This window comes from Mastigoproctus giganteus, chromosome 12, assembly GCF_048544385.1.
Source record: "Mastigoproctus giganteus isolate SK-2022 chromosome 12, ASM4854438v1, whole genome shotgun sequence".
In the NCBI taxonomy this organism is placed as follows: domain Eukaryota; kingdom Metazoa; phylum Arthropoda; class Arachnida; order Uropygi; family Thelyphonidae; genus Mastigoproctus; species Mastigoproctus giganteus.
Window position 1 is genome coordinate 172,018,387 of NC_143586.1, and position 22,388 is coordinate 172,040,774.

The 22,388-nt window shown below is 38.9% G+C and overlaps 1 protein-coding gene across 1 annotated transcript in view; it reads right to left on the reverse strand.

The window, feature by feature from the left end:
- Positions 1 to 22,388, reverse strand: part of LOC150077598 (phospholipid-transporting ATPase ABCA1-like) — a gene marked incomplete at its 3' end in the record, with an annotated part of 856,770 nt that overhangs the window by 221,942 nt on the left and 612,440 nt on the right. Inside the window, exon 31 of the mRNA XM_090386943.1 lies at positions 21,412 to 21,510. Within this exon, the coding sequence (XP_090243069.1) occupies positions 21,412 to 21,510 (99 nt within the window). The remainder of the gene's footprint in view (positions 1 to 21,411; positions 21,511 to 22,388) is intronic.

Here is a 22,388-nt window from a genome sequence, read left to right on the forward strand (position 1 = left end):
AGCAGCAGCATAGCATCAGTAGTGTCCTTAACAACCCTGCCAACCTTTGTATCGTCTGCAAACTTGGACATTAAGCTTGATGTACCATCATCAATATCATTTATAAATACAGAAAACAATAATGGACCCAACACTGAACCCTGAGGGACTCCACTAATAACATTAGTCCACTATGAGCAGTGTCCATTGATTACCACTCTCTGTCTTCTCCCACTCAACCATCCTTTTATCCACAGCAGCAATTTGCCTCCAATACCACACTGCTCTAATTTGTGCAGCAGTCTTCCATGTGCAACAGTATCAAAAGCCTTCCTAAGATCCAAATATATAATATCAAAGTTATTCCCTGCATCCAGTTCTTTTGTGACTGCATCATAGTATCCAATCAAATTGGTCAGTCAAGACGTTCCCTTAACAAAACCATGCTGTGTGCGAGCTATAACCGAAGTCTTGTCTAGATGATCCTGCAGTGCTTCTTTAACCAGTGCCTCCATTAATTTTCCTGGAACAGAAGTTAAACTCACAGTTCTATAATTACTTGTGTCAGCCTTTGATTCTCCTTTGTGAATTGGGGTCACATTTGCACATCTCCAGTCTATGGGTACCTCCCCTGAGTCCAAAGAAGCTCTCATAATTATGGCTAACGGTTTGCTTACTTTCTTTGCGCCTCCTTTAATATAACTGGATAGATCCCATCCACCCCAGGTGCCTTTCTTGTGTTTATCTTCAACAATTTCTCCTCCATTTTACTCTCAGTTATTACAAGATTATCTAGCTTACTGCCAGAGTTGAATACACCTCTGGCATTCCCCTCACTGAATAACTCCTCATGTGTGAATGTCGATGCAAAATATTCATTTAGTTTGTTAGCTACCTGAGCAGGATCATCAACAGTTGAACCATCGATATCAAGTGGAACAATCTGATTCATTCCTTTCCTTCTAGAGTTTACATAAGTAAAAAACTCTTTGCTGTTTTTCTTTGCGTCCTTTGCCAAAGATTTCTCGTAATCTGCCTTCGCCTGCCTATCCTCCTTTGTAACTTGGTTACAGATCAGCTTATATCTATCATAGGCTTCTGTGTCACATGTAAATTTATATGTATCCCATGCATTTTTCTTCTCTGCCATATGTCCCATTAGTTCACCTGACATCCATTTAGGCCTAAACCTTGAACAATATTTCTTAGTTGGTATGTAATGCCTAGTAGCTTCCAAGAGAAGTTCTTTGAATGCTTCCCATTTTGAATGTGCTGTTGGTAACATCATCAGTTGGTCCCACTGTATAGAATTTAAATACTGTATTGATCCTTTAACATGTTCTTTTATATGTGCACTGTCCCTTAAAATTGTATTCCCTGTTGAAGAAGTGAGGCTAAATTTCATGCAATAGATGACAAACTTTGTCCTGCTTCGTACTTTTTTAATTAATCATCTTCATTTCTAAATCAGTTTAGTTTTGTTTCCTAGCACTGCCAGCACTTGCACTTTCTGTTGGTCCCTTTCCCTTCACTATTGTCATAAGTAAATAGGAATGAAGAGAAGACTGAAAATTTTTGTTTTTTTGTAAGATTGAAGATTTTAGTTAAGGGGAACTCATTTCACCATAATACCATAAAGTAAAAACCCACAGAATTTCAATTATCAGTATTATCGCAGATGGAATAAGATCGAGTTTACTACCCGTTTATAACAGATTGCACTAATAGTAAAGCCCACTAAACCGCACAGTAAAAACTGGAAAGTGCAAATTGTTTTTATTGTTTTATTGTAGCGACCTCAAGAGATGTGCTTTAGAAAAATATTACAAAGGCATTCAAAATTGATTCTTATAATGGAACATTTGTTAAAGCAAGTGTAGCGAAATTTACATTATAAAAATGACCATTTAAAGAGATAAATAGCTTAGTTATATAGCGAAAATTTCAACTTCCGAGGTCTTGGAATGAATTGCCAAAAAAAAAAAAAAAAAAAACAAGGTGTTATAGGGTTCACATTACGATATTTTCACGATACCTCCATTTATTCCTACAGGATGCAAAATACGTTTCCTTGATTTTTTAAAGTTTGCACAGGCCAGCAAAAAACTTATGTAAAGTCGAATATCCGCAAGTCGAGTATTATGTAAGCTGGGGAGTGTCTGTATATGGCTAATGATGATAATAATAATAGTAATTGCAGTTCATTGAAGTACTGTGTGATGTGGCAGCAACAGTCATGCAGTTTCCAGGAATACAATGTAAAAATAAAAAATAAATAAATAAAATAAAAAAATATAAAAAGAAAGATCGAAGATAAATCTATTTATGTTATTTATTTACTGACATAATTTTTAATTTAATTACCTACATAATTCTTGTCTCAATTACCTATATAATTCTTTGTGTATTTACCTACGTAATTTATATTTTTCATTGTAAGGAGGTTTCGTTTTAATCATTGTAATGCCTAGTTATTACAAATTCCTGGATTTACAGCTATGAAGTGTATTGTGTATACAAGTCTCCTCCTGCTCACTAATAAAGAGTTTATTTGTTTATTAATATTTTGCTCTCTTGTGTTAGTCCAGATTAGCATACTGTCAATGGGCTCCATCAATTTTAGCTGTGGTTCACAAAAACCACATTAAATCAACTATTTTTCTAAGAGTAAGTCACTCAGATTAACACATTTCGTGGCTCTCGCCTCTTACCATAATGTCTGCAGATGCCAAGTTTATATTATAATGTGATATAAAAGAAACTTTTGCCATAGTAAATATGTAACATGCCTTTTAATCCCTCAAACTGCTAAGATAATCAGGCACCTACTTTTCTACACAAAGGTGAAAACTGTTTATGTTTTCAGCTTTGTGTAGAAAAGTAGGTGCAGTATAATTTTGAAGAAACATTAATGTGTCACTTCTGAAACTACCCAAGTAAGATATTTTTATGTATACAGAGAGAGAGAGAGAGAGAGAACGAACTGAAACTAGCTAGCTACACAGTAAGCTTAAATGAATCGCCTAGATGCAAAATGCAGATAATTAATTTGTAAACCAGTACAGCCACTCCCTGGCTTACGTAATACTCGACTTACGGAAATTCGACTTTATGTAAGTTTCTGCTGGCCAGTGCAAACTTAAAAAAATCATGGAAACATATTTTGCATCCCATAGGAATAAATGGAGGTATCGTGAAAATATAATGTGACCCAGTAACACATTTTTTTTTTTTATTTTGGTAATTTGTTCCAAGACCTCAGAAATTGAAATTTTTGCTATATAACTAAACTATTTATCTCTCTAAAAGGTAATTTTTATAATGGAAATTGCACTACACTTTCATTGTTATCATATGTTCCGTTATAAGAATCAATTTTCAGTGCCTTTGTGATATTTTTCTAAAACACATTTCTGGAGGTCGCTACCATAAAACAATATTTGCGCTTATTGGTTTATTGGGCTTTTCTGTTAGCACAATCTATTATAATTGGGAAGTAAACTCAATCTTATTGCATTTGCGACAATACCATTAACTGGAATTATGCGGTTGGTTGGTTTTAATGGAAGTTTATTGGCACAAGAGCAACAAGGCCAAATTGTGCCTGTCACAGTAATTTTGCAAATGATTTTTTTCCCCAGTCATATGTCAGATAAGTTCATATATAAGAACTGGTTTTAAAAAATTAAATAAATTGGATACATTTGCATCATCACTGAGAATATGGTTCATCTCTAATGAATTATTTTAGGATAAAGCTGATTTAAAATTTGTTAATCGAGCAACATGGTTGTAGGGACACTCAAGGAGAATGTGTTTCACTGTAAGTAGGGCAGGACAATGATGACAGTGAGGAGGTTCATCACCTGTCAACAAGTGGAGGTGGGTGAGATGGGAATGCCCAATGCTTGACCTTGATTTTTTGTATTGTGGCTTTTTCTTTATTTGGAAAAGTTTATTATGATTTTGTTGCTGCCATACTGATGCCCACTGGTCAATACATAACTGTTTTATGATGAGTTTGCAGTCCATACAGGGAATCAAGGCAAGTGAAGACAAGGGGTTGACTGGATTTTTTGCTGCTTCATCTGCTTTCTCATTTCCCTGGATTCCAGCATGCCCAGGAATCCAGCAGAACCTTACCTCTGTGTTATATTTTGCGAGATTAATTAGCTGAGCTCTGATTTCTTTCAGAATAGGATGAGAGTTCGAAAATTTGTGTTCTAAAGAAGTTACTGCACTCACAGAATCGGTATATATTATTATGTCTTCATTAGACCTGTTGTTGACGTGTTCGACAGCCATTTTTATTGCATGGAGTTCAGTAGTATAAATACTGCAACAAGGGAAAAGTTTTTCAGAGATAGCACAAGTGGGAAGAGCCACTGAAGCACCTACACCTGTATCAGATTTGGATCCATCAGTATATATTTGCAGAGAGTGTGTGTTTGCTGATGCATGGGCTGAATGTAGCTGCTGAATATTTTGATTGTCCAGTGCCTGTTTTCCCCACTTTTGAAAAAAGTTGTCACATAAAGGTTTATAAGTGGACCATGGAGGCTCCATTTCTCTGGTGACTTAGTGGATATTGTCAAGTGGGACACTCCAATTCTGAGCAATATCCTTCAATCTGATTCCAGCAGGTTTATTTTCATTTGGTTTATTCATGTAGAAATTTCGGAAAGATGGGTTAAAGAGGTAAGGCCAGGTAGGATGTGAGGGCATACTCCGAAGTTTGGCAGCGTACTTAAGCAACAGCAATTGTCTCCGTAAGGATAATGGAGGTTCATGTGCATCAATATATATAGACTATGCACTGGAGATGTTCGGAAGGCACCTAGAGCTATTCTAAGTGCATTGTGTTGAATGGTATTGAGGGACTGTAATGCTGATTTTCTAGCTGAGTCATATAGGGGTGCACCATAGTCTAGTCTGGATCGCATTACTGTTTTATATAGGTGAAGAAGGGAGTATCGGTCAGCTCCCCATCATATTGCAGAAAGCACTCTAAGGATATTCATTTTCTTCAAACAAATAGTTCGTACATGCTGTATGTGTTTTTAATTTCTTATCCAATATTAAACCTAGGAATCTAATATTGTCATTAACTGGAATAGCATGATTTCTGAGGTGCAATTCAGGATCAGAGTGCAGTTTTCGTTTCTTTCAGAAGTGTATAGCAAATGTTCTCTGTAGAGATAATCGGTAACCATTTTGTAACATCCATGATTGGGTTTTGTTTATTGACAGTTTGTTTATTGGAGTTTCCTTTCAATGGAGAACATATTTTGCTAGGTGACAGGATATAATGAGGTCATCAGCATAAAGATAAGTTTCTACTGAATTCGGAATAGTTGTTGTTAGAGTGTGTATTCTAACTGCGAAGAGTCTGGCCCTGAGGACTGACCCTTGTGGTTGACTCTTTCCTCCAGTATGCAGATTTTGGAGAGTGCACTTTGAAAACAAACCTGAAAGGTTCGATATTCGAGAAAGCTCTGAATTAATGATGGTAAATGTCCCCTTAGTCCTAAGGCATGTAGGTCACAAAGGATGCCATGACACCACGTGGTTTTGACAGCTTTCTCTATATCTAAGCTCACCATGACCAAATGTTCGTTCTTTACGAATGCATTTCGCACATTTACCTCAGCCTTTATCATAAGATCTAGGGTAGATCTGTTTTTACGAAATCCAAACTGATCGTAGTTCATAGTAGTTTGGGTTTCAAGATACCAAGTCAGATGAATGTACCATTTTTTCCAGAGTCTTACCCAGGCAGCTAGTAAGTGAGATTGGTCTATAATTATGCGGGTCTGATTGGTCTTTTTCTGGTTTTGGAATGGTTAGAACAACAGAATGTCGCCAGGAAATTGGAAAGTAATTTGCAACAAATATTCGGTTTAAAAGTTTTAGGAGAGAGTAACGAGTTCTCTCATTTAGATTCTTTAACATTAAGTAGTATGTGCCATCTTGACCAGGTGCACTATTGACTGATTTTTTTAAAGATTCTTCTAATTCATACATGGTTAGTGTTTCATTATAAGAGAGGCCTGACTTCGTTCCGAAATTTATTTTATATTTTTCAGCTATTGATTTGGCTTTTAGAAAAGTTGGATCATATGCGGTTGAGGCAGAATGGGGAGCAAATGATTCCGAGAGAACGTTTGCAATATCCTCTTGCAGAGTTATCTCCTGCCATTTATAGACAATGATTGGGGAAGGAATTGATGGAAACTTACCAGTAAGACATCTTATTTTCCGCCAGATTAGTCCTGCACTTGTGTCTTTAGTGACAGATGAGGCAAAACGAATCCAAGATTCTTTTTTAGCTTTTCACCTAATGTAACGGGCATGAGCTTTAAGTTTCTTGTAGATAATAAGATTCTTTCGAAACTGATTCCATGCCTTGTTCTTTTCTCTCTTAGCGATGTTAGATGATGAATTCCACCAGTAGTTTTTGTGTTTGGTTCCTTTATTTGAAATTTGAGGAATGGTAGTAGCAGCAGCTGCCAACATTTGTTCTGTAATGTGTTTAACGGCGTTATCTATGGAGTTATGCTGGATAATCTCATCATCTAGTGTAATGCTAGATGCATATTTATTCCAATCAGCTTTTGAGAATTTACATTTAGTTTGACCGCTTACTGGGAAGTTTCTTCTTGTGCAGAGCTTACAGATTATAGGAAAATGGTCACTATTTAATGGGTTGTCTGTAAAGATCCCCATAACTGGTGATGTGCATTAAAATCACCCAATATGCAGAAAGGAGAGGGTAGTTGTAGGATAAGATCATCTAGTTCAGTTATCGAGCTGTTCTGATTTGGTGAGATATATATGGATACAAGAGTAAGTGTTGTGCCAAGAGCAAGGCGTACTGCAACTACTTCTAAAGTGGTTTGTACAGGAATACGTCTGGATGGGATTTTACTGTCAATCAATATAGCTACACCACCATGTGAACCATGGGTAGTGATCCTGTCTTGCTTGAACAAGGTATAGTTTTTAACTGAAAGTGTCACTTGTGGAGAGAGATTCGTTTCTTGTAGAGATATTCCTACTGGATGATGCCGATTTATTAAATCGTGAATATAGTCTATTTTGCTACGGAGGCTTCTACAATTCCATTGAATTAATTGATCCATTATTTAGCTTTTGAAGTAGAAAGTATTTGACTGTTTTTTAGATCCAATCTGTTTATGGCGTTCCAATTTTATTTTACCTATACTCGGGAAAGTGGGTCGTGCACTATCCATGTCTTCCTCAGCATGTATTTCTAAGACGGTTTCATCACTGTTAGTGGTGTCATCAGTTTCCATATCTGCGGTTTGAATCTTTTGCAGTTTAAGATTTCTCAGACTTGCAGTATCTGAACGTGATGGAGTAATAGTTGTTGGTACAGTGACTGGGACATATTTGCTTGGTCTTTTACTTTAGGGAACTCCTGCGGACTTGCTAGAACAGCCCGAGCCCAGGCAGAAATGGATGTAGCTGGTGGTATGGACACCTTAGTTTGAGTTCCTTCTGATTTGTATTTTTGTGTTGCAGCTGCATATGTGAGTTTTGGTACAGTGAGCAAAACTTGTTTCCTTGCTTCTTGGTAAGTCACTTTGTTTTCTATTTTGTATTTCTGTATTTTCTTTTCTGTTTTCCAGGTTTCACAGACTTTTGAGTAAGCTGGATGGTTATCCTTACAGTTTGGACATACTGGTGTTTGTGCTGGGCAGTCTTTGTGTGTTCTTTGGATCCACAGTTCGGGCACACTGAAACCCCTCTACACACTGTTTGAGCATGGCCAAATTTTTGGTACTTGAAGCACCTGAGGGGATTTGGGATATAAGGTCAGATATGGCAGTTCAGATATCCAGCCTTAAGTGTAGCTGGAAGGATTGGTGTTGAAAAGGTCAGTATAACAGTGCATGTCGGAACCAGTTCACCGTTTTTTTGATTTTAATTCGCTTTGCCTGTACATCTTTTTGGTCTTGTAACCCCTTGGACTAATTCCTCTTCAGTAACATTTTTTAAGTCCCATTCAGACAGCACTCCTTTGGATGAATTTACGGTGGCATGTGAAGTTACTGTGACAGGAATATTTGCAAATTTTGAGATTCTTAGTAGGGCTTCAGAGTGCCTACTTTTCAGTCTCTATAAGTAGATCTCCGGAGCGGAGTCTCTTCACCATTTTAAGTGGTCCAGCAGCATTTTCGAGACATTTCTACATAAGAAATAGAGAAAGTGCACCTATCAGTTGACTTGTTTGAGAATGTATAATAAGAAACAGTGGTGATTCTTTTTTGGATCCTTCTGTTCTTTGTCTGTTAGGATGAAAGTGTCAAAATCAGTTTGGTCTGTCCTTGAAGAGGTTGAGGCATGAAGATCAACAGATGGATAACGGTCTTCGTGATCCATGTTAGCTCCTTTTAGCCCCTTGCTGAGAACCTTTTCTGCCAAGGTTTCTGCCATGGCAGCATCCGGTGCCATGATACCACCACCCAGACTGCACCATCCGGTGCAGTTTGGGTGGTGGTATGATGCCAATCTTAACTTCTTTAGCAGTTTATTACATACTAAAATGATGCATTTGCATCATTTTAGTATGCACTAACTTGTACGTCAGTTAACTTCTATGCAACTGAGGCTTTAGCCCTAAAATGCTTTTAAGTTATATATAATTAATAACTTAAACTTCATAGCATAACTGGTGCATAGTGTTATTACTACCCCCCGTATAACACGGTACTTCTACAACATAACATGGTTTCGCTCTAAGACGATTGATAAATTGCGGCAATCCTCGCACAACACAGTACTTATATAACACGGTTAGAGAATTTCTGCAAATCTCACAGGGAAAACCCTGCTATTATAATGGGTGTAATTTTTCAACATTTCCACTCTTTTTGCATCTCTGCTGTTGAATTGCTAGTCAAAACAAAATTAGCGAGCAATCTCTGTATTTTATTTTGTTGGGAAATCCCCGTTTTTTTGTTTGTTTGTTATTTGGTTTTTAGGAGCATTAGCAACTAAGGCCATATTGCTCCAGGGATATGCGGTGGTCATTCCCTGACCTTTCCGCATCCTCCGTATTTGGAGGTCACGGGCTCGAACCCCGGTCTAATCAAGAAGCATATGCTATGCACTGCTGCTCCTGCCCATCTGGCTACAGAGGCAGCGGAAATCTCCGTGTTATGTTCTGTGCTATTGAACTTGTGGAAAAAATCTAGATTTCAAAGTTTTATTGCTATTGGATAGCACCCCAGGCCATCCAAAAGATTTAAGTCATCCAAAAGTTGAAGTTATGTTTCTACATAACTTCAATGTATTAACCTAATACACAGTTGTATTAGGTTAATACAACTTCTTGCATTCAGCCATTAGATCAAGGCATTACATCCATCTTTAAAACTCATTACATCAGAAAATCATTACAATGGATTTTGGAAAAAAATGACTCTGAATCTATTGAAGTAATGGAGCCATGGAAACATTTCTCAATTGTGGACTGTATCAGAATCATAGCTTTATCGCACAAAGAAGTAAAACCGTCAATGTCAAATGCATGTGGAAAAATGTATAGCCACAGTCAGTTCATTCAAGAAATATGGTTGAACCAGCAGAAAACGAAATGGGTGCGATAGTAGAACTTGCTACGTCGGCAGGAGGGGAGGGTTCTGATAATATGACTACTGAAGCCCTCATGGGTAGCACAGTTAATAGAGTTGCCCTCCTCCCCCTACACCGGGTGGAAAAGACCTGGGTTTGAATCTCGTCAAAGACAGGAGAAAATTTATATGGTCTGAGTTAGTCAGGCTCAGGCAAGGGTAGCATGTTTTTTTAATCCCGAAAATTCGGGTTTTTCGTCCATCAAAACAGAAAATTGACTTCAGGACACAAAATTTATAGACAATATATGTAGAAAATATGGCCTTAGTCGCCAGTGCTCCTAAAAAAATAAAAAAAGATATAATTACTGAAGACATTCTAGAATTACTAGTAGAAAAAGAGGCTGGCAAAGCAGATTTGGTGGAAATGGCACCAAATCAATTCAGAGGATGATAGTGCAGATGAAAATCCGAAACTTCCAAATTTTACACTAAAAAGCATACGGGAAGGTATAAAGTTAGCCGAGCAATTAGAATCTTATTTTTTTAATGCAGATTCTTGAATGAAAGGAGCCAAATGTTCAAAAGGGAGCTTCAAAAATGCTTATTTCCATATGATGAAATTCAAAGATTTATCAAGCAAAAGCAAATAAAACTTGATTACTGATTTTTTAAAGAAAGCAGAAGATACAGAAATCTAGAATAGTGTATTTTTGTTAGTTTTGTTAACATTTTATTAACGAAATAATGTATTTTTATTAGCTTTTGGAACGTAACCCCGCTTTTTGTACTTTTTCTTAGTCCTGTATAACACAGTTTCGCACAACACATTTTATAGGAACCTAACTACCGTGTTATAAGAGGGTTACCTGTATGTTGAATTTGAATGAAAATCATGCCTCACAGCAGAACAGCAAAGCAAAGGTCTGAAGCTAGTGGGAGTGCTGTGGCTCTAGGGATTATGGGGGGGGGACTTAGTCCAAATCATGGCTTTATGAAATGCATGGCTTATTTGATGCTTGTAGATATACCTAGAACAAGACATAGTATTGCCATGGCATATGGATGTGTGTGCTCGATGTAAGGAGTGTCAGGATATTAGGTGTCAACTAAGCATTGTTATGGGCCTTTATGAGAAATGGAAGAACAGGGTAGATGCCCTCAAGCCCATCAAACACTCAGCAGCAGCCCCCAAAGCAGAATATGCTGGTCCCACAGGAGCTAGTTGTTATCAGTGACTCTACCATCAGGGAAACGGGAAATATATTTTGCAAAAGGATAGGTGGAATAGGACCAGGGTATGTCTAATAGGTGCAAAAGTTGATGACGTAGAGCAGATATTATCATTTAAGGGCACAAAAGGCAATACTGTCGTACATGTTGGCACTAATGACATTAAGAGTAGGGGATAAGTAAAGTTCAAGCTATCTGCAATTCTGCCTAGACACAATAGGAGGGAGTCAATCACTTTGGCTCTAGGCAGATTGTGCAAGTTATATAGGACATAGGAAATTCTTTAGGGGAGGGGAAGCAAGAAGTTTACCAAACTCTAACGGAGGGCTAAATGATTTTGGAATAAAGGAGAGGGAAGAGGATAAATTGTTGAAGTTAAACATAAGAAAGGCACCTGACGTGGATAGTATCTATCCAGATAGACTAAAGGAGGCAGCAAAGGAAATAAGCGAACGCTTAGTCATAATTAGGAGAGCATCCTTGGACTCAGAGGAAGTCCCCATGGACTGAAGATGTGCAAATCTATCTCCAATTCATAAAAGGGGGGGGGGGACGAGTAATCACTTCTGTTCCTCAGAAAATAATGGAGTCACTGGTTAAAGAATCACTGCAGGATCAACTTGACAATACTGCAGTTATAGTTAAGACACAGCATGGGTTTGTTAAGGGAAAGTCTTGTCTGACCAATTTGATTGGATACTGCGATGTGGTCACAAGTGAACTGGATGCAAAAAAATAATTTTGATATCATATACTTGGATTTTAGGAAAGCTTTTGATACTCTTGGATAAGGAAGACTACCGTACAAATTGGAGCAGTATAGCATTAAGGGCAAATTGCTGCTATGGATAAAGGGATGGCTGAGTGGGAGAAGACATAGAGAGTGGTAATCAACAGACACTGCTCTTCATGGACTAATGTTATCAGTGGAGTCCCTCAGGGTTAAAAAAAAAAAAAAAAAAAAAGCCCACTTCCACTTCACCCCTCTATTCGTTCAAAATACCTGTCCAGCTGAGCCTTAAACTTATTTAGGCTATCAACCTCCACCACAAGGGATGGCAGTCTGTTCCACCAACCAACCACCCGCTGGCTAAAGGCAAATTTCCGCACGTCTATCCTACATCTGTCTTTCCTCAATTTGAATTTATGCCCTCTCAGGTGATTTTTCTGAGCTAGAGGAAGAATCCCATCAGCATTGAGCATGCTTAAACCATTCAAGGCTTTATACACCTATCAGATCACCTCGCTGGTGCCTAGTCTCCAGACACTGTAATTTGCAAAACTTAAGCCTTTCTTCGTAAGAGCACCCCTTTGTTCCATTCACTAATCTTGTTGCCCTTCTCTGTACTCGTTCCAGCAGCTCTACATCCTTCTTGAAATGAGGCCTCCAGACCTGTATACAGTACTCTAGGTGTGGCCTGACCATTGCCTTATACAATGGAATAATCACCTCCTTATCCCTGCTGGAAAAACTCCTGTATATCATTGACAATACTCCATGAGCTACTCTTGCAGCCCGTCTGCACTGCTCAGAGAACTTCATATCTGCCTGCACAATCACCCCCAAGTCCCTTTCATTCTCTACCACTGTCAGTGTAGTACCACAGAGTTGATACGTTGCTCTGGGGTTGCTGTTTCCCATGTGTAGTACTTTACATTTGTCAATGTTAAACTTCATTTGCCACCTCTCAGCCCATCTGCTCAACCTTTCCAGATCCTGTTGCAGCAGCATAGTGTCAGTAGTGTCCTTGACAACCCTGCCAACCTTTGTATCATCTGAAAACTTGGACATTAAGCTTGATATACCATCATCAATATCATTTATAAATACAGAAAACAATAATGGACCCAACACTGAGCCCTGAGGGACTCCACTAATAACATTAGTCCACGATGAGCAGTGTCCATTGATTACCACTCTCTGTCTTCTCCCGCTCAACCACTCCTTTATCCATAGCAGCAATTTGCCTCCAATGTCACACTGCTCCAATTTGTGCAGCAGTCTTCCATGTGCAACAGTATCAAAAGCCTTTCTAAGATCCAAGTATATAATATCAAAGTTATTCCCTGCATCCAGTTCTTTTGTGACTGCATCATAGTATCCAATCAAGTTGGTCAGGCAAGACTTCCCCTTAACAAAACCATGCTGTGTCTGAGCTATAACTGAAGTCTTGTCTAAATGATCCTGCAGTGCTTCTTTAACCAGTGCCTCCATTAATTTTCCTGGAACAGAAGTTAAGCTCACAGGTCTATAATTACTTGTGTCAGCCTTTGATCCTCCTTTGTGAATTGGGGTCTCATTTGCACATTTCCAGTCTATGGGTACCTCCCCTGAGTCCAAGGAAGCTCTCATAATTATGGCTAAGGGTTTGCTTACTTCCTTTGCTGCCTCCTTTAATATAACTGGATAGATCCCATCCACCCCGGGTGCCTTTCTTGTGTTTATCTTCAACAGTTTCTCCTCCACTTTACTCCCAGTTATTTCAAGATTCTGTAGCTTACTGGTAGAGTTGAATACACCTCTGGCATTCCCCTTGCTGAATAACTCCTCATGTGTGAATGTCGATGCAAAATATTCATTTAGTTTGTTAGCTACCTGAGCAGGATCATCAACAGTTGACCCATCAATATCAAGTGGACCAATCTGATTCATCCCCTTCCTTCTAGAGTTTACATAAGTAAAGAACTCTTTGCTGTTTTTCTTTGCATCCCTTGCCAAGGATTTCTCGTAATCTTCCTTCGCCTGCCTAACCTCCTTTGTAACTTGGTTGCATATCAACTTGTACCTATCATAGGCTTCTGTGTCATGTGTTAATTTGTAAGTATCCCATGCATTTTTCTTCTCTGTCATATGCCTCATTAGTTCATCTGACATCCATTTTGGCCTAAACCTTGAACAATATTTCTTAGTTGGTATGTAAAGCCTAGTAGCTTCCAAGATAAGTTCTTTGAATGCTTCCCATTTTGAATTTGCTGTTGGTAACATCATCAGTTGGTCCCACTGTATAGAATTTAAATACTGTCTCAGTCCATCGTAGTCGCTTTTAAGGAAGCAATAACCCTTCCCTTTACCCCTAATGGTAGTTACCTCTTTGAGTAAATCCCACTTCAGCACACTGTGATCACTGCCACCTAGTGGTTCATTTATTTGCAGATTCTTAATGCATGAAGAATCACTGCTGATAATCAAATCAAGAGTATTACTCCCTCTAGTTGCCTCCCGAACATGCTGATGTAGAAAACAATCATCCAATAAATCCACAAAAGCCCTGCTAGTGTGTGAGTAACCAGCCCCCAAATTCCAGTCAATATCTGGGAAATTAAAATCTCCCATTATAAGACTCTCTGATTTACTGGCCCACTCTATTTCCCTGTACAGTTCCTTATTATACTCATCAGAGTCATTAGGCCTATAGCACACTCCTACTCTCAATTTTGATCTCCCAATGCTTATGTCACAAAAAACTGACTCAACACTGCACTGTCCAGCGATGTCGACTGGCTTCACTTCCTTGGTTTTTATGTGTTTCTTAACTAATAGCATAACCCCTCCCCCCTTCCTATCCTGTCTATCCTTTCTGTAGACGTTGTACTCCCCAAATTGCAGTTCTGCATCCCTTATATCTGTGTGCCACCACGTCTCTGATATCCCAACAATATCTGCCTTTGATGTTTTGTGCAATACCTCAAATTCATCAAATTTATTTACTAAACTCCTAGCATTGGTGTACACGCAAGTATACCTGCACCTGTTTCTATTCTTAGCTACCCTAACACAACCCATGTGTTTACTTGTACCGCAATGGCTCCCAGCAGTCTCTGAAATACCATGCATCTTGTTTTTCAGGCTTCTGCTCATTCTAATAGAAGCAGTGCAAGAATCTCTTTCACCTCTGCCAGTGGCTACTGTCAATATATTGGTCTTTGTCTCCCGCCAAGCTAGCAGTTTTCCGACCCACCTAACACTGCCTCGATAGCATCAGCAAATATTCTTGCACCCTTTCTATTTAAGTGTATCCCATCCCTGTAGAAGCAATCTCTCCCGTTAACAAGTACAGTCCAGGCTGAAAAAAATTCTACCCCTTGAGCCTTGCACAATCTTTCCAGGGCCGAATTGATTGACAAGACAAGGCTCTCATCATATACTCCCTCCTATCGTGTCTGAGCAGAATTGCAGACACTTTCAAATTCAACCCTAATTCTCGGCTTTTGTTCAACAGTGACCTGTACTTGTTAAGTAATTCTGCCGGTCTCCTACTCTTAATATTATTAGTGCCAACGTGTACAACTATATCACCTTTTGTGCCCTTAAAAGATGATATTCGCTCTACAACGTCATCAACCTTTGCCCCTGGCAGACATACCCTGGTCCTGTTCCACCTATCTTTTTTACAAAGCATGTTCCCCGTTTCCCTGACAATAGAGTCACCAACAACTACTAGTTCCTTTGGGACCAGCGCATTCTGCCTTGGGGGTTGTCTCTGTGTCACGCGATGCCCAAGTGCAAGCTCTGGCGTTGATGTGGGCAGCTGAGAGCTTGATGGGCCCCTAAATTTAGTTTCTTCGAGGGCATCCACCCTGTCCTTCAAGCTCTCATATAGGCCCACAAGAACGCCGAGTTGTTGCCTGATATCGATACACTCCTTGCATCGCGCACACACAAAGACATCCCCCTTGGCAGTATCATGTCCCGTACCCGATTGCTCTGCAAACATCAAGCAAACAGTGCATTTTATGCAAGCTCAATGCCGATGGGATTCTTTCTCTTAATTAATTAATTGCCTGAGGAGACAAATTGAAATTGAGGAAAGACAGTTGTAGAATATATGTGCAGAAATATTGATTAAGGTATATATGAGGCTCAATGTCCAAGTTTACAGATGATACGAAGGTTGGCAGGTTTGTTAATGACAGTACGTTACTGCAACAGGATCTAGAAAAGTTAGGCAGATGGGCTGAGAGGTGGCAAGTGAAGTTTAACATTGACAAATGTAAAGTACAGCATATGGGTAGCAGTAACCCCAGAGTAACATACCAACTGTTTGGTACTACACTCAGGGTGGTAGAGAATGAAAAAGATCTTGGGGTAATTGTGCAGTCAGATATGAAGTTTTCTGAGCAGTGCAAAGCAGTCTGCAAGAGTAGCTCATGGTGTCTTGTCAATGATATACAGGAATTTTGCTAGCAGAGATAAGAAGGTGATTATCCTCCTTGTATAAGGAAATGGTCAGGCCACCCTTTGAGTACTGTATTCAGGTCTGTAGGCCTCATTTTAGGAAGGATGTAGAGCTGCTGAAATGAGTACAGAGAAGGGCCACGAGATTGATGAATGGAACAAAGGGTTGGGTTGCTCTTATGAAAAAAGGTTTTAAGTTTTTCAAATTGCATTGTCTGGAGACTAGGCACCTGAGAGGTAATGTGATTGAGGTGTATAAGCCCCTGAATGGTTTGAGCAAGCTCAATGCCGATGGGATTCTTTCTCTTAATTAATTAATTGCCTGAGGAGACAAATTGAAATTGAGGAAAGACAGTTGTAGAATATATGTGCAGAAATTTGCCTTTAGCAGGTAGTAGTAGTAGTGGCATGTGATGCAAGAAAGCAAGTGTATGAGCTTATGCAGCATCAGCCAAAAAAAAAAAAATCATACCATTCCCTCCAAATGCCTGTCCAGTTCCTCCTTAAATTAATTCAACCTATCAACTTCCACAACGACAGATGGAAGTTTGTTCCAGCAATTAACCACCCGCTGGCTAAAGGCAAATTTCCGCACATCTATTCTACATCTGTCTTTTCTTAATTTGAATTTATGTCCCCTTAGGTTCGTAATCTGAACAAGTGGAAGGATCCCATCAGAATTCAGCGTGCTCAACCCATTCAAGGCCTTATATACCTCAATCAGATCACCGTGCAGGTGCCTAGTCTCCAGCCACTGCAATTTGCAGAACTTAAGCCTCTCTTGGTAAGAGGATCCCTTCATTCCCCTCACTAATCTTGTTGCCCTTCTCTGTACACGCTCAAGTAAATCTACATCCTTCCTAAAATGAGGCCTCCAGACCTGTACGCAGTACTCAAGGCGTGGCCTGACTATTGCCTTATACAGAGGGACAATCACCTCCTTCTCCCTGCTAGCAAAATTCCTATATATCATTGACTTTTTTTTTTTTTTTTTTTGTAGTTGTTGGCGCAATGGCTTCTGTGGCCATAGTGCACCTTCCAAGGTTTTGGCAGTACTTTGATCCAAGCCCGAGGCGGGATTCGAACCCGCGACCTTTGGGTTGCCAGGCAGGCACTTTACCCACCTGGCTAGCCCGGTCGGCTATATCATTGACAAAACCCCATGACCTGCCCTGGCAGCCTGTCTGCATTGCTCAGAAAACTTCATATCTGACTGCACAATTACTCCCAGGTCTTTTTCATTTTCTACCACCTTAAGTGTAGTACCACACAGTTGGTACGTTTTTCTGGGGTTACTTCTACCCATATGCAGTACTTTGCATTTGTCAAGGTTAAACTTCAGTTGCCACTTCTTAGCCCATCTGCCCAAATTATCTAGATCCTGTTGTAGTAGCACACTGCCATTACTGTCATTAACAACCCTGCCAACCTTTGTATCATCTGCAAACTTCGACATTAAGCCTGATATACCTTCATCAATATCATTGATAAATATACAAAACAACAGTGGACCTAACACAGAACCCTGTGGGACTCCACTAATAACATTAGTCCAAGAAGAGCAGCACCCATTGATTACCACCCTCTGTCTTCTCCCACTTAACCATCCTTTTATCCATTGTAGCAACTTACCCTTAATACCATTCTGCTCCAATTTGTACAATAGTCTTCCATGCGCAACAGTGTCAAAAGCTTTCCTGAAATCCAAATATATGATATCAAAATTATTTTTTGCATCCAGTTCCTTTGTAACCACATCATAATATCCTATCAAATTTGTCAGACAAAACTTTCCCTTAAGAAACCCATGCTGTGTCTGAATTATTGCTGCAGTCTTGTCTAGATGATCCTGCAATGCATCTTTAACCAGTGACTCCATTATTTTACCCGGAACAGACGTTAAACTAACTGGTCTGTAATTACTCGTGTCACCCTTCAATCCCCCTTTGTGAATTGGGGATACATTTGCACATCTCCAGTCCGTGGGAACCTCCCCTGAGTCCAAGGACGCTCTCATAATTATGGCTAAGGGTTTGCTTAGTTGCTCTGCCACCTCCTTTAATATAACTGGATAGATCCCATTCACCCCAGGTGCTTTTCTTATGTTTAACTTCAACAATTTCTCCTCCACTTTGCTTTCAGTTATTCCAAAATCATTAAGTATCCTGCTACAATTTGATAACCTTCTGCCATTTTCAAACCTTAATAATTCCTCATGTGTGAATGTAGATGCAAAATACTCATTCAGTTTGTTTGCTATCTGAGCAGGATCATCAACAGTCGAACCATCGATGTCCAGTAGACCAATCAGATTCATCCGCTTCCTTTTAGAGTTTATATAAGTAAAGAAATCCTTGCTGTTTTTCTTAGCATTTTTTGCCAAGGATTTCTCGTAATCTGCCTTTGCCTGCCTAACCTCCTTTGTCACCTGATTACAGACTAGCTTATATCTGCAATAGGCTTCTGAGTCGCTTGATAATTTATATGCATCCCATGCATTTTGCTTCTCTATTACGAGTCTCATTAGTTCATTAGATAACCATTTAGGCCTAAACCTTGAACAATATTTCTTAATAGGTATGAAACTTTTAGTAGCTTCCACGATTAATTCCCTGAACGTTTCCCACTTAGAATTTACTGTTGGTAACATCGTCAGTTGATCCCACTGTTCAGAATTTAAAAACTGTCGGAGACCACTGTACTCACCTTTACGGAAGCAAAAACTCTTTCCTTTACCCCTGATGGTAATTAAATCTTTAAGTAAATCCCACATCAGTACGTATACTGTGATCACTGCCACCTAGAGGTTCCTTTATCTGCAAATTCTTAATACACGAATGATCACTGCTGATAACCAAATCAAGAGTATTACTTTCTCTGGTTGCCTCTCGAACATGCTGCTGCAGAAAACAATCATCCAATAAATCCACAAAAGTCTGACTAGTGTGTGAGTGACCAACCCACAAGTTCCAGTCAATATCTGGGAAGTTAAAATCCCCCATTATAAGACATTCCGATTTACTAGCCCACTCTATTTCTCTGTACAATTGTTCATTGTACTCATTCGAGTCATTAGGCCTATAACACACTCCTACTCTTATTTTTGCTTTCGCAGTGTTTATGTCACACCAAACTGACTCAACAGTGCACTGTTCATCTATATCAACTGGATGCACTTCTTTTGATTTTATGTTTTTCTTAATTAACAGCATAACACCTCCTCCCTTTCTATCCTGTCTATCCTTTATGTACACATTGTACTCCCCAAATTCCAGTCAGCATTCCTTATATCTGTGTGACACCAGGTCTCTGCTATCCCAACAATATCTGCCTGTGATGTCTTGACCAACACTTCAAATTCATCAAATTTATTTATTATACTTCTAGCATTGGTATACTTGCAAGCATACATGCTCCTACTCCTATTCTTAGTTACACTAACACATCCCATATACCCACCTATTTCAGGATGACTGCCATCTGTCCCTGAAACCCCCAATACCCCACGCTCCAGGTTGCTACTTATTCTAATAGAAGTTGTGCAAGAATCACCTTCACCTCTGCCTACGGCTACTGTTAAACTATTAGTCCTTGTATCCCCCCAAGCTAGCAGTTTTCCGACCCACCTAACACTGCCTCGATAGCATCAGCAAATATTCTTGCACCCTTTCTATTTAAGAGTATCCCATCCCTATAGAAGCAGTCTCTCCTGTTAACAAGTACAGTCCAGGCTGAAAAAAATTCTACCCCTTGAGCCTTGCACATTCTTTCCAGGGCCGAATTGATCGACAAGGCTCTCATCATAAACTCCCTTCTATCGTGTCTGGGCAGAATTGCAGACACTTTCAAATTCAACCCTAATTCTCGGCTTTTGTTCAACAGTGACCTGTACTTGTTAAGTAATTCTGCCGGTCTCCTACTCCTAATATCATTAGTGCCAACGTGTACAACTATATCACCTTTTGTGCCCTTAAAAGATGATATCCGCTCTACAACGTCATCAACCTTTGCCCCTGGCAGACATACCCTGGTCCTGTTACACCTATCCTTTTTACAAAGCATGTTTCCCGTTTCCCTGACAATAGAGTCACCAACAACTACGAGTTCCTGTGGGACCAGCGCATTCTGCCTTGGGGGTTGCCGCTGTGTTGCGTGATGACCAAGTGCAAGCTCTGGCGTTGATGTGGGCAGCTGAGAGCCTGATGCACCAATCAATTTAGATCTTTCGAGGGCATCCACCCTGTCCTTCAAATTCTCATATAGGCCCATAACAACGCTGAGTTGTCACCTGATTTCCTTACACTCCTTACATCGCACACACACAAAGACATCCCCCATGGCAATGGCATGTTCCGTTCCAGAGAGTTCGGCAAACATTTCACAAGTTGCACATTTTTTTAGGCTGTGATGAGTTGGAGAATCGCCCCCCTCAGTTCTCTCCCAAGTCACAGCACTGCTGCCACTTTATGCCCGTTGCTTTGCTGCTCTAGTTTGAGGCATGATACTTTAAATTAATAAAATCAATAAATTAAATTAATTAAATGTCAATACTATGCTATCTAATAGAAGCAGTGAAGCATAATACTCTGTAAATTATACGTTAGAGCTACCTAACTATCTTAATTAAAAATTTGAATTCCCTACTACTATATACAAAAACAATGGCTGCAAGATTCGAACGAAATAACGGATTAAGTATTACGTATATCTACAAAAACTGTTTATCTAAATTAAAATAAAAATAACCAGCGTAACTATAACTATAAGACTACGTGATTGATTGCTGGACTAAACTTCCATCTGTCATTGTATAAGTTGACAGCTTAAATAAATTCAAAGCAGAACTAGACAAACATTTGGGGTGAATGGATTAGTGAAATTTTTTGGCTGATGCTGAATAAGCTTGCTTGCATCATATGCTTCTACTAATGCTAATGCTAAATGCACGCATAATGGAAGTTTTTCATCCAGAAACCTCCTGGCTGTTCACTCATTTGTTCATTAGTTTAGTATAGATTCACTGGCTGATGAGAAACCAGTAAGCTTTGGAACAGTTGTCTGGGCAATTGTCTTTGATTTTTAAATGCAAAACAGTCACCAACTGGATGATGCTATGCAATTTAAAAATATATTGGCAACTTAGGCTGAACCATGGATAATGGTTTTGTTTAATTTGATAATAATTCCAGGGCTTAATTGGTATTTTCTGGAACAGAACATTCCAAATGATCAGCTAATGCACTAAGGTACATAATATCTGCTTGTATTTGTTTGTTTGTTTAAATTCTGTGTTAAATGTCTCCTGCAGTCCAAATATATAAAAATAAAACAAAATTAATTTAAGGATATTCTTATACACTAGTATTATTATTAAATATCTCAGAAGGGAGAGAAAAAAAAACATAAAAGAAAAAAGGTACTTACGTTAAGGGATTACCTTTAACACATCGAGTACCCATTCCTGCTTCTGACAGAAGGGAGTGAACATACTTCTGAGTCAAAGGGTTTTTAGGATCATCATTGCTGGAAAACAGTTACAAGTTCATTAACAAGACAAATCAAAAATAAAATTCAATCTTTTTTTGAAACATTGGTGACAAGAATGGAACTCTGGAAAGAGATTTATTTATCACTGCTGTGATCCAAATTATATTATCATACTCATTGTTTTATTTTTATAATTTTTTTTTTTTTAAATTTGGTCATTATCGCATTTCACTGTGTTTCAATGTGGTTTCTCCATGTTTTCTTTTATGAAACTACCAAGCCTTCTGCTGTGATTCAAACCATTGTATATAAGCAAAAATAAATGCACATATGGAAAATTGAAATTTCATGCTCTTAATAATTGTCTGTACTAGAAAATGGAATTTTGCATTCATAATTTTTTTTTTTTTGTCTTCACTACAATTAATACTGTTTCTTTAAAATAATGTGTGAAAAAGGGCATTTTTCAATATTTAATTTTTTTTTATTAAAAATAAAAATTTAGATACAATAAATTACTGAAATCAATTAAGAAAAGATTATATACTGGTATATTACAAGCGGAATTCAAAAAATCTCCAAACTTTTTCCATAAACAAGAAGCAAAGCTGGTCACCTTACAGGAGTAGAATCCCCCCCCCCTCCCTATTGCATCAAACTGAGGTGATTAGGTATATTTCTTTTAACAGAGTTAGTAATAAATGTACTAAGAAAAGAAGAAAGAAATGTGACTTTTTTAGCCTCAAGGGCTCACATCTGGTGAGTATGGGGCTTGGCACACCCAGGGTCCTCAGCTGGATATCATCATTCTTCTCTTTCTTGGTGATTCCTCTCTCTCTCTCTCTCTCTCTCTCTCTCTCTCTCTCAGGGTAACTTGGAAATTTTTTTGGCTGGTGCAACATAAGCCTCAGGCT